Consider the following 12,358-nt stretch of genomic DNA (forward strand, 5'->3'; position numbering starts at 1 on the left):
ATTACTGATGAGAAAATCCAACTACAAAGATGTGCATGGACCCTGTTTTTTTAAATACCACATTTTTTTCAGAAAATACTCTCTTTTTTTTCAAAATTTAAGACTTTATATATACGTCTTACTTAATTATTTGTTCGGAGTGGCCCTAATATTCAATTTTTAACACAAAAGTAGGTTAATGTTGTTGTTTTTAAAACAGCATAAGTAACAAAGTATAGTAACAGAAGACTCATGAAGGCATCTGTCAGACGAAAATGCAGACAGGAAGTGTTTTTTTGTCAGCACTCCCCTTTCAGGCACGCCCTCACACCTCCAGCAGATCATTCTGCCTTTAAAATCAGCTGCTGACACCCGAAGGCTATTAAGTCAAAAGCAGAGCTTTATCCTCTGGTGTCACGTTACATTAAACCCTTCGTCTGACTGCCTGCAGAGCAGCAAGTGTGAGACAACCAGCTCCTGCTGCAGAGATAGAGCTTCAGTCACATATTTCTAGTGCAGATATTTTGTTGTCAAATCTTTGATTCTACAAAAAAAAGCAAAACCTTCTCACTGGAAATTTGGGACGTGCAATGTTTAGTTGTTATTAGTTTTTTGTAAAATGAGAAGACAGTACAGAAGAAAGGAGCCTTCAGTAGCGGGACTGTGTTCAGCCAAGGCAGATCCATGTGTCCCAAGGGACACCACCAGCACCAGGGGCTGCAGAAACAAAGGTAGATATGATTATTTGGTTTTATTAACATGGCATGTATTGTGGTATTGTACAGTGGTTCAAAAGGTTGGAATCAACTGGAAGATCTTGAGAAGATCTATGGTAATCAAATTAATTTTAAAAAGGATTGCCACTATCATATTTAGCTTTAGGTGTTACAAGGATAGAAATAATGGTCATAAATGCATAAAAACGTATATATTGTTTTCTTTTTAAATGACTTATTGACCAATGTTTGTTTACTTCAGCTAAATATTCAGAGTCACAGGTTTTTCGCAACTTTTTTGTGGGTCAAAAGCTCTTTTTTTTCCTTACTGTTTTCTTTTATTGTAAATGTACTTCAGGTTAAATCAATTATATTTCCCACAAAGTATTCCTAATTTTTAAAATATTATGTTTTCACCAGGTTCTTTAAGTATTGTTAATTGTACTTTTTAAATCTAATAAATAGGAGAGAAGTACATTTCCTCTGGATTGTGGTGAATAAAATGGTGTTAAACCAAAGCAGAATACATAACGTTTACCAGATAAAGTGTTTGTGTTGCTGAACTGTTGGTGTTATCAAAAATCATATGAACTGACAAGTCCCCTTCTAAAAATATGACTTAGTATTTTTAAACAGTAAAAGGGGCTTCTAACAATGCTTGTTAGAATGTTTATTTATTTATGTATTTATTTATATGCCAAAGCTACAAAAAGTTGAAAAGCCATTCTCAGTTATTATTTTAATTCCTGTGCTGGTGCAGTTGCCCACCAACCCAACAGAAACTTTATCAGACTAGAAAAATATGAAAATGGAACAAATGGAACATCAAATATATATATACACTAAAAAATCAGAACTGATTTATGTTTGGACCCTGAGTGTGTCTTAGTTGCCAGCTGTTTTAGCTTGATTGTTTGTTTGTTTCCAGGCTCAACGTGTTCTATTTATGGAGGTGAGAAGGTTTATCTTGGGGTTCGAGTCAGAATGCCGGTAAAAGACCTGCTGAAAAACATCCGGGTGTCCCGGGGCCAGGACACTGCTGATTTTCAGGTGAGTTGTGTGAGTTATGTTTGTTTGTCAGACAGAAATAACAGGTTGAAGATTTCATCAAGTTTGTCTTTATATTTATGTGAAATTTTCAGGTAAAATTCACATTTTAATGCACATTGATTTCAAATGAAAATAGTCCAATCAGTGATGTGTATTTTGTTTGTGTTTTAAGGAGGTTATAGAAACCAGCTCAAATTGATACCACTTTTTCTTTTTCTTTCTTTGTTTCTTACAGGAGCGAGACCCGAAAACAGGGTCAGCAGGTCAGTAAAATCTTTTCAAATGCAGAAAGTGTTCAGAAAAATATCACAGTATCACTTTTCAGTGTCTGCTTTTTTAAAATGTGGCTCCTTGTGTATTATGGTAAAGAACCATAGTTTGCTTTATGCTAAATAACAAATGATTTATCATCATAGTTTCTATCTAAACGTGCAATGTGGTGTAAGACTTAAAAATTGACTTTATCTTCCACAGGAAACCTGAAACGAGCCCGAACTCGCTCAAGAAGCCAAGCCATCAGGGTGAGTGTTGAAAGATGCTGGGGTAAAAAAAAACCAGCTGTTCCCACTGGGGTTTTTGTGCTTTCTGTTATTAATAATAAAGTGCGAAGCTTCACATGTCATTTTGAGGAGCGGTTCAAATAACCATCAATGCTGTAATTAATTTTAGGTAAAACGCCCAGTGAAGAGCTTGGAGGAACTGTCAATCATCATTGAAGTGCTGGAGGAGGATCTAAAAACTAGTACCACCTCCCACTCCCCAACCTACAGTCTACCCCCTTCCAACTCTCCAGGGGATTCTGAGCCTTCTCCAGCTGGTAATTGTTTTAGAACATATCACAAGTTGAAGGTAACTTTTTAATAACTATAAATTACTTCTACTCTTTATATAACCTGTTATTTTCATTTGTTTTCCTGTGTAGATGCAGGTTATGGTGATGAATACGATGAAATAATTCCCAGCCCAGAATCCTACACAACTTACTCTCCAAGAACTGCTGAGTACTACTCATCGTGGTCCCCCACTGACTGCATGTTCTCCAGCCTTCAGTTGGTCGGCGTCAGCAACCTACAGAGAAAGGATAACAGAGAAGAGGAGTGGATTAAGCACCAGAACAACCATTGGGACCCAAATAGCGCTACTTTCTTTTGGACACAGCTGCAGAAAGAGGAGAGGCAGCTGAGGGCAACCTCTGACAAAGAACTCCTAGGCACCGATGAACATGGCAAGATGTAAGTTTAGTGCAACACTGCCACTGTGTATGTAAAAACAAAACAATTCACCTAATTCACTGATTAAAAGTCAGAGAAAATTATTGGACAACCTGATGTTTGTGTTGTAATATTTACTGATTTCTTGTGATCAAAGCTAAGATGGTAATCATTTCAGATGTCATCCAATGCTTCTTAAGTCATTTTTTTATGTAGGTAAAAACTTGTCCTGAATCAGTGATTTTCACCTGGAAAATCATCTTGTATCATGTTGTTCATCTTGTATTTTAACACCAAACTGATTATTTTAAGCATTTTGGACTGAACAATGCATGTTTAAAATAAAATAAAAAATTTATATTTGGAGAACTCTGCTTATTAGGACAGCTGCTTCTTACAAAACTTAAAACAAATCTTGGACTCACTGATCTGCCTGTATGATAGATAGATATATCATGTTTTTGTCACTTGAAAATGAGTCTCCAAGCCCACACCTTTTGCAGCAGGTCTGAATGAGTTGACTGTTTTGCCAACAGCAACAATCTGTTATGAAGTTTCTGAACTGCTTTAAAGAACAGCCCTAAAATCAGGTCTGAGCCCATCTGCTCACAGAACCACCCTCTATAGAACATCTGCATTGTTCTTCACAGAAAACCTTTTACATGCGAGAAAATGAAATTAACAGTTGAACACTACATACAGCCTTTTCTTTTTTAAGTCATGCAGTTCTCTCCTTACTGACACTAAGGAAAGTGGCATTCAAGCGCACATTCAACTGCTTGTTATTGACCTTTTTGTTCTGGCATAAATGATCAAGTTTGACACAGTGTACTAACATGAGTGAATACACAAGAAATGCAAGCTGGAGCAACACTTTTTCTGAGTTCTGTTGTCACAAGGATCTAAATTAGTCTATTCAACCTTGCTTAGGGACGACTTGTTCTTGTTTGTGTCATTAAGTAATTAACCAGAAAACATCTTTCGTAACAATCATGACTAAATGTGAAACCTTTTTTATTTTTCACCTTTCAGAGCTCTGCATAAAGTAGTGTGTTTGGGAAAGAGGGCGCTGGCTTATGTCATTGCGAAAAGGATGGCTGCACTCAACAGCCTTGACCTCAAAGACTCTGATGGAATGGTACATTACATACACAGAATGAACTGAAATTAGTTGTTGGGTTTTTTATATAAAACTACAAAATTATTTACCTGCATTGATGCCAATGATTGAGTCTTTGCGCATGTCTGAGAGAAGGCTTCCATTGGTCGACACATGTTTAGCTCAATTGCTCATACACCAGCATGTTGTACTTTAATAATATTATTTATTGTTTCACCTTGATTTCTCTGTGCAAACAGACGGCCCTCCTTTATGCAGCAAAGCACAACCAACACCTTATGGTGGCAGATTTGATCAGTTTGGGAGCAAATGTCAATGAGAAGAACAACTTGGGAAAATCCTGCCTGCACCTGAGTGCTGAGAACGGCTACATCAGAGTCTTGGAGGTTGGAGCCTTTTTAAAATCTCTTTCTAATGCTTCAGATGTGTTTGGAATTATGTTTTATCTTTCTGTGGTTAATTATTTTTTTTACTTATCAATAAATTAATTTGGTCAAAATGGAGTGAATGCCAATATCAACAATGTTCAGAAAAGATGCTTTTGTATTATAAATGAGCCATAACAAGAAGTGTTCTGTTTATTTTGATTCTGCATGGTTGAAATGCCTTCAGCAGCTTGCATACCAGATCGGATTTACTTTGAAACAGCAGCACTGTGAAAAGTTATTTGTGCAAGGTTACTATGGATTCCGTTTATGTTTGATTAATTTCACCTGTAAAGAACATCATAATCAACTGAGAGCTCAGATGAACATCCTGGAAAAAAATCCAACATAGCCGGTTTTCATAGCAGCACATGTCAACATACTTTTGGCTCCGAGTTCAAAGCCTTTTTTTCTTGTACCATGTTTAACCCCTCCATTAGTCTGACAGGTGACTTTATGCTGTGTACTGAAGACAAGTTGTTACCTTTCCAGACAGATACATCATCTAAAACTCATTTCTGTGCAGGACACATCTGAGGTCTCCTTGTAATATTAAATGTTACATTAAATGCATATGCCAGGGTGTGTTGCTGCTCTGAAACTTTAACTTTATTCTTTGTAAGTTGGATAAAAGGATTTTTAAATGACAGAATGCAAATTTTAAGCTTGTAAGATCAATATGCTTTTCGGGCTACTTTTATGAGGTTGTTTTTTTAAGTAGATTTCTCAGGATTGTCTTTGTCATGTTTTATTTTTTGATAAATCTGATTACATCACAACACATTACAACATGATGGTTCTTTTACCAGAAGATGATTGTTGCTTGTGCTGTATATACCAAACCAGCCTGTTTTTATGTAATAGGTCCTAAGACAAGCAATGGTGGGTGGTGTGCACATTGACGTTGAAGCCACTGATAATTCTGGTAAGTTCTGTCTCTTTTCAGATTATTCTAAATAAACATTCATAACATTGCATTACTTTGAAAATAAGATGTTAATTAGGGGGGTGCGTACATAGCCTTGATGCCCACACCTAGTTTAGAGAAGAGATTACCAAGTTGGGGTCAAGACTTTCACTGAGGGTCACAATACACCAAATTGGGGTTATGATATACTCTCCCAAAGTCAAACAGAATTTAATAAAAAATCTGAATATCATATTTCTTTCTCTAATTGCTACAAAACAACAATATGTGTAATATATAAGATATTGTATCATTTTTAGGCCTTTTTGATTTACTTTGTTAGCAATGTTTGTGTAGTTTGTCATAGTTCATTGTTGGGGTTGGAAGCTAAAAAGTTCGGGATCCACTGGTTCAGAGGATAGTGACTGAGATTTACGTGAAGTGTTGTGAACATCAGGATGATGGAACAAAAAGAGAAGTGTTGAAAATGCGGGCTTATTACAACTGATACTTCAGTGTTCCACAATGTTGCAATTGTAAAGAAAGATTTACGTATGAATAAATGTTATCACATTAGAAGACTTGTTTTGCATTGAAGCTCCTGAGAAGTTTGGTGCTATAACAGCTCATTTGTTCCCAGGAATGAGCGTCCTGCAGTGTGCTTCTCTGGCTCTGAAGACCAGCATGAGTGAGGATAAAAGCAGCATGTCTCCAGATCGCAGCAGACTGCAGACACTACGCCAAGAGCATATGATGGAAACCCTGGAGTGTCTACTGCAGATTGACAGCTACCGGCCTACCACAGTCTGCCCATCTGTAACAGGTAAAAATCTTGTGTAATTATTACCTGGCTTATTGTAGTAAGATGATACTAATCTGATTAGGTTCTTATTGTAAAACTCTGCTTTATAAGCTAAAGTTTTATTTACTATAACCTAAAAATGGTCATTTTTAGAATAAACAGTAACTAAACTAGGCACTGTATCTGAAGTTGCACTTTTCACGAGTGTTCTTTTTCCTTTAGCTTGTTTCATAGATCAAGTTGTTTTGCCAGAGAATTTGTCTTGAGCAGAGTGTGAGCAGAAAAGGGGAAACTGAAATGAAATGATTCTTTAGACACTGAGCAATTGTTCTTTGTTTTTTAATTTAGGTTTTTAGTTGGAAAGCATTAAATCTGGGAAATCTTAATTAAATAACATCTCAGACTGAATTTAGTTGATAAGTCACAGATGGTACATGATGAGAAGTAAATAGGTCAATATAGTGCATTTTGGAACCACAAAAAAATGTTGATGTGTGTCTCCAATCATCCACTAATGCTCACTAGTGTTCTTCAAGTGTTAAAGCCTGAAAGGATAGTTAGCATCACTGTTTATTTAGTACTCTCTGAAACATGGATTTAAGTTACGCTGAATCAGACTTTTGAAAATTTTTATTTTCTTCTTTCTCAGGGGAGCCGGAGTATGCAGCTCAGAGTTGGTTGAACAGCCAGCGCGTTTGCCCGGCAGGGCTTTTTGGAACCCCGACAGTAATGTTCTGAGTTAGTTCAGGCTTGACTCCAGCTGTGAGGGACTATAATTAGTTGGTCCCTTTCTGCATGAGAACGAGTTCAGGCCTGTTATGTATGTGAAGCATCTAATATTCTGTGTGGGTAAAATGCCTGACTTGCAATCAAGTATTTTATTACCACCTGCACAGAAATGTTTGATGCATGATGGCTGGTTTCTGTGAAACTTCCATTGTTTGTTACATAGATGTAACAAATTGTCCTCAAGCAACTGTGTCTCCAAAGATTCCAGTGTTGGATGTCAGGGTTTTAATCATACAGTACACAGTACAGTGACAGATATTCAGGTAAAGAAATCAGTAAAAAGTTCTCTATGGTAAAAAGTGTTTTTGAATCAGTTGCAAACTTTTTTTTATCTTTCAAATAATGGAGTTTAAAAGTAAACACATGGAGAAATTATTTTTGCATCAATCTGAGATAGGAACATTTCAATTTTTAAATATTGTGCAGGTGAAAAAAGGAGGTCTTAAAAGCTCACTTTATGTGCAAGTAAAACCAATCCAAAATCACTTTAAGGTTTATCACAGTTGGATAAAAAAAAGTCATTTGTTCATATTAAACAATATGCTCAGGTCCAAAAACAAATCCTCCATTCTGTATAAATTTAGTTTCAGTAAATTAAGTAAACTAGGCTAAAATGTCTTTTAAGATGTTCTTGTAGTCTAATTGTTTAACTGATGTCATTCATTTTATGACAAAGTACAGTATCATCTGCATACTATCTAACTTTACCTAATGTCAGCTAATCTAAAAATATTAGTCCAAGCATTAAACCCTGTGAAACTCCTTGACTAACTCTGATACTTGAAGACCATTTATCAGTTATAGCTTACAATGCAAATGCAAGCGAATTTAGTTAATTGTTTTGCATTAATAACATCAATAAATCCTATAAATAGGCTTTTATTTTTATTATGTATTATTTAATTATTTAATAATTTAATATTTTCTTTCCAACTGGAATCCAGCTGGACTGTAGCCATAAAATTTATATATTGGATCTTTGTAAAGACCAGGTGTACAGAGGACATTAAATATCGTGTTGTAATGGGAAGTTTTACTGCCTTCCCACAACTCATACCATTTTTAAAACAGAAGAAGAATTCTTCTAAGTGCTGTGTGTTTAATATCTTTTAATCGTTTTAACATGTAAACTTTTTGAGTTCTGCTTTGTCAAACAATAAATGCTATGCAATGTCTCCTAACATTCACTGATTATATAGCAACTTGAAAGGTTAAAATGAGTTAAAGGTCTATTTGCTGAATTGAGAGGTGCTGGAAGCATGTTTTAACTCATCATGGCTTGGAGGTCAATGCAACACTGTTAATGTAAAACTACCTTTCAGCAATGTCAGAGTTTTGTACATTTTATCATTTTGTATATGTAAGCCATAATATTTGGTTTTCTTCTTTCTAACAAAGAATCAAGTTTCTTGTTTCAGTAATAAAACAAGTGTAATTTCTTAGTAAAATCTTGCTTAGACAAAGTTGACAATTTAAAACTTTTATCGGGTCAACCTCTTCTTAAAATTATGTGCTGGTTTGTAATAACAACGTATTATCATTTTAATGCAAAAATATAAAGAGCTATCCATTTAAAAATGGAGGTAGAACCAAGGTCATTAAAAATGTACTGGTGTTATGTATCATTAGTAATGACTGTTATGTTCATTATACTTTGTTACATTATATTATGTATCTTTTGTCATAATAGCCAATTTTAGCCAGTGCAATGCTGCAAGTATTTTAAAGAATGTAATGGGAAACAAAGATGCATGTAAAAGTAAATAAAATAAAAGAGCATGTTTCAAAGCATTTTATGTTCTTGTTTTTTTAAAACTTCTTATTATGTTGACTAAAGGTTAGGCAAGTAAACAACAACAGTAGCTTAGCCATAAAGGATAGTTTATCCACTAAAAAAACCTCTGAGTTGGTAAGTCTCTTAAGCAAATAAAATGTTTTCTTTTTTCATTTTTGGAACAAATTATGTAAGCACAGAAATAATGAGAAAGCTTATATCTTTGCTCTAAAGTGCAATCAGTCTTACTGTTAAATCCTGCAGGCAAGTCAGCATTTTGTCCACCTTTTTAGTTTCAAATAAAGTTTTGATTTAAATTTACACTGTTGGGTTAGGGTGCATTTGTCACAAGTGTTGCACAACCTGTCTTCTTTAGATGGTTGTGTTATCAGGAAAAATCTCAAGTCACTTCACAGTCATCTATTGATGCTCCCGTTTCACCTCCGGCTTGTTTTTTTAAAATACCATGAATCATGAAGTGTTGAATAAATCAGGCAGGCTGTTACACTTCAGGCAAACGTGTTTGGGGAACTGTTTTTTTTTTTTGCCCACATGAAGGGCAGATTGTGACACATCTGAAAATTATTTATTATATTGATTAAAGTCTTAAGAAATTGCACAAACAAATGCAACTCGCTCATGTGCACATACACACACACAGACAAAATGGCATCAGTACCCACCAGCTAATTGCAGTCTAGCACTATAAAATCGATTTCTTTGGGAGCATAGGTAGGATATGTTAAAGTTTAGTGAAATGCATTTTGATGTACAGTGTTAATGTGCATCACACATTTATTACATATTGTGCTTTTATAACTTTTTATCATCCCTTCCTCTTCTTCGACTGCCTACACCATGCTGATGTCATGACAGCGATCTGGGGGTAATCGGTTCTCAATGTTCCATGTTCCCAACTCAGTCGCTATGCACGTTGTTTTGTTGGCCATGACGATCCTTGTGATCATCAGAATCCGAATCTGAAGAGTTTTCATTTGATTCTGGAGATCCAGCTGTCGGTTCCGGTTCATGCTGGTATGGTTGTATATCCATTACTCTAGTGAAGTCTTCTGGTATTTCTTGATATTAAAAAAAAGTCTTCTTTTTCTATTTCCACTACTAAACAACCGAACAGTAGTGGTGTTCTTAGCCGGTCGGGGCACAAATCCAGAACGGTAACTCCGCCCCACAAATCACCCACTTACGCTAAAAACAGTTTAAGTTTTTGGTCAGAAAAATGGGTCCCTGGAATGTTTTGTTGATGTGTTTGATTAAATAACATTCATGTAATGTCAATTTTTTTAGATTTGATTTCAGTTCACCTTTAACTGATTAATACTATCAACATTTCACTGTCGGTTCTTTATTTATTTACAACAAATATGTATCAAGGGTAAGAAACATTCTTAATATTCACTTTTAATGTCCATTCAATCATACAACAAAAAAAACAATGAAACAGTATGTTGTCTCTGTTTTCAAGAATTGAAGCCCTTTATGCAGAATGATCTATGATCTGTTTGGACTTGCAGGGCCTACATGCCCAAACAACTAAAATAAGCTACTGTAAACAGTTTCATTCTCAGTGACTAACTGTCAAAGAAAACAAATATTTTTCTTGGATAATGTCAGAGAGCAGTGTAATAGGACCCAAAAAGTGCAGACTTGAACACAAAGACAGATAGAAATAATAAAAAAAAAAGGTTTAATAACCAAAAGTAAACTCCTGACAGGGCAGCAAACAAAAAAATAAAAAAATTATAGTTCAAAAAACAAACAAAAAAAATCATAAGGGCAACAAGGCAGAGGGCAAAACAATGTAACAAAAAGAATTCTGGCAGAGTTGCACTGGTGGTTGACCCTCTAAGACTCAGGAACAGGAGCTTGAGCAGGCAGTGGCGAGCAAGCCTCTTGAAGGTTGAAGGTGGCAGCGAGGGGGCAACCCTCCCAGAGGCTGAAGTCAGTGGCGAGGTGTTGATTCTTGGAGACATGAGAGGCGACGGCATCAGTACAGCTGGGGGGCTTAGATGCAAACTGAGACGTGGATTCCCTCTGTGGTTGGGACCAGGACTGTGGCGTGGAGCTTGGGAGCAGAGGCAGCAAAGAGTTTGAGAGATGTCTTGAGTGAACAGAGTAAGACTGGTGGAGTAGGTTCAGCAGAGGGGTCTGCCTTGTGCAGCAACGATAGCAAGACCAATGTACTTTAGAATGGCTGGGCTCTGGATAGTGGATGGTGGGGGAAATCTGAAGCAGGAACTGTGTAAAGGTAATACAACTTGTTCTGCCTCAAATCTGTCGACCCAGCTACAGAACCAACCAGCCTAAAAAATGTAGATTGAAATTCTGCTACCTCCAGGTATGCAGCAGGCTTCAAGTGTGACAGAGTAGTGAAGTCTTCTGTAAGTGCTGGAGAACGTGAATAAACTCGGTCTAGGCATGACCAGTCACAAGGAGAGATATAGGAGAAGAAAAAGACTGCTGGGTTCTTATGTAAGTCCATCATTATGTCAGAAAATTGTGAAATAGGACCAAAAATCTGCAGATATGAATTTAAGGACTGGTAGCACAAAAAAGGAATTTAATGATCAAACCTAAACAGCTGACAGGGCAAAATGAAAACACAGAGGACTGCACATTGTGGAGTATGTGAGGAACAGGCTGACAAACAAACAGAAATATGGACTGAAGAGTGATTGAGAACTGGGAGTTTAAGTAGGCAGGGAGAAATGAGAATAAATAGTGAAATTTTTGAACATGAGGAGTAGGTCTGAATGGTTAACTGAGGGCAAGAATGACAGAGGGGAAAAATGGCTGAAGACACAAGAAGACATTGAGAAACAAGACAAACTAAACACAAGGTGTAAAAATTTAAGGAAGGTTGAACCCTAGAACACAGCCAGTCACCAGAAGCTCAATTTTAAACTTAAAGTGGAAGCAGCAGTGAAAAATGCTACACGGCTCTCATCTGTGAGTACAGTCCTGCCTGCAGCTAAACAGGCTGTAGATGCTGCAAATGCTTGTTTTCGAGTGAAAAAAAGAACACAAAAGGCTCTAACATGTGGTGCTCTACTCCATGTTCTTTGTAAACAAGCAAGTCATAAAGAGCAACACCACTGCTTCAGATGTGGGTCTAAAAAGTTCCTGGATAATGATTAAAAAATATCATGTTCCAAAAATAAAATGTGATAACAGCAAGAAAAAGGAACTATTCTCCAAAGTATAAAAATTACCTGCGTTTGTGGTGAGACAAGTGGTTGTTCCTGAGTTAGCAATAGTCTGTGTGAATGATGATGACCTGATGGCTGATGACGTTTGATAAAATCACATGTCAAATGAACATTTAGGCACCACAAGGAAACTCCCAGGTTGCAGAGGTTATCGCAGACACTGAAGCTTCAATATCTTTTTCACCAGAAACTATAATCAACATTTTGTAAAATAACCACAGACCAAAGTTAAACTACTCTCATATGAAAAAGGTAACCTACCTGTCATTGGCTGCCTACAAACTGCAATGGAAGTACCTAATCAGAACAACTTAGTTTCAGTATCATTCTATATAGTGAAGACTGGATCACCACTACT

The 12,358-nt window shown here is 36.3% G+C and overlaps 1 protein-coding gene across 1 annotated transcript; it reads left to right on the forward strand.

The window, feature by feature from the left end:
• The first annotated feature begins 357 nt into the window (after nt 1-357).
• zgc:113279 (uncharacterized protein LOC553749 homolog) lies at nt 358-8,790 on the forward strand. The gene is made up of 11 exons (XM_017433808.3): nt 358-710; nt 1,624-1,745; nt 1,981-2,008; nt 2,220-2,266; nt 2,415-2,562; nt 2,668-2,977; nt 3,989-4,094; nt 4,316-4,462; nt 5,366-5,426; nt 6,049-6,231; nt 6,860-8,790. The coding sequence occupies exons 1-11, from the start codon at nt 599-601 to the stop codon at nt 6,946-6,948; spliced, it is 1,353 nt and encodes a 450-aa protein (XP_017289297.1). The 5' UTR covers nt 358-598; the 3' UTR covers nt 6,949-8,790.
• Nucleotides 8,791-12,358: the final 3,568 nt, after the last annotated feature.

Source organism: Kryptolebias marmoratus, linkage group LG2 (genome assembly GCF_001649575.2).
Source record: "Kryptolebias marmoratus isolate JLee-2015 linkage group LG2, ASM164957v2, whole genome shotgun sequence".
Lineage (NCBI taxonomy): Eukaryota > Metazoa > Chordata > Actinopteri > Cyprinodontiformes > Rivulidae > Kryptolebias > Kryptolebias marmoratus.

Coding starts and splice junctions, on each gene's coding strand:
- zgc:113279 (XM_017433808.3), top strand. CDS start 599: ATGAGAAGACAGTACAGAAGAAAGGAGCCTTCAGTAGCGGGACTGTGT. Junction 2,009..2,219: donor CCCGAAAACAGGGTCAGCAG/GTCAGTAAAATC, acceptor TATCTTCCACAG/GAAACCTGAAACGAGCCCGA. Junction 2,267..2,414: donor CAAGAAGCCAAGCCATCAGG/GTGAGTGTTGAA, acceptor AATTAATTTTAG/GTAAAACGCCCAGTGAAGAG.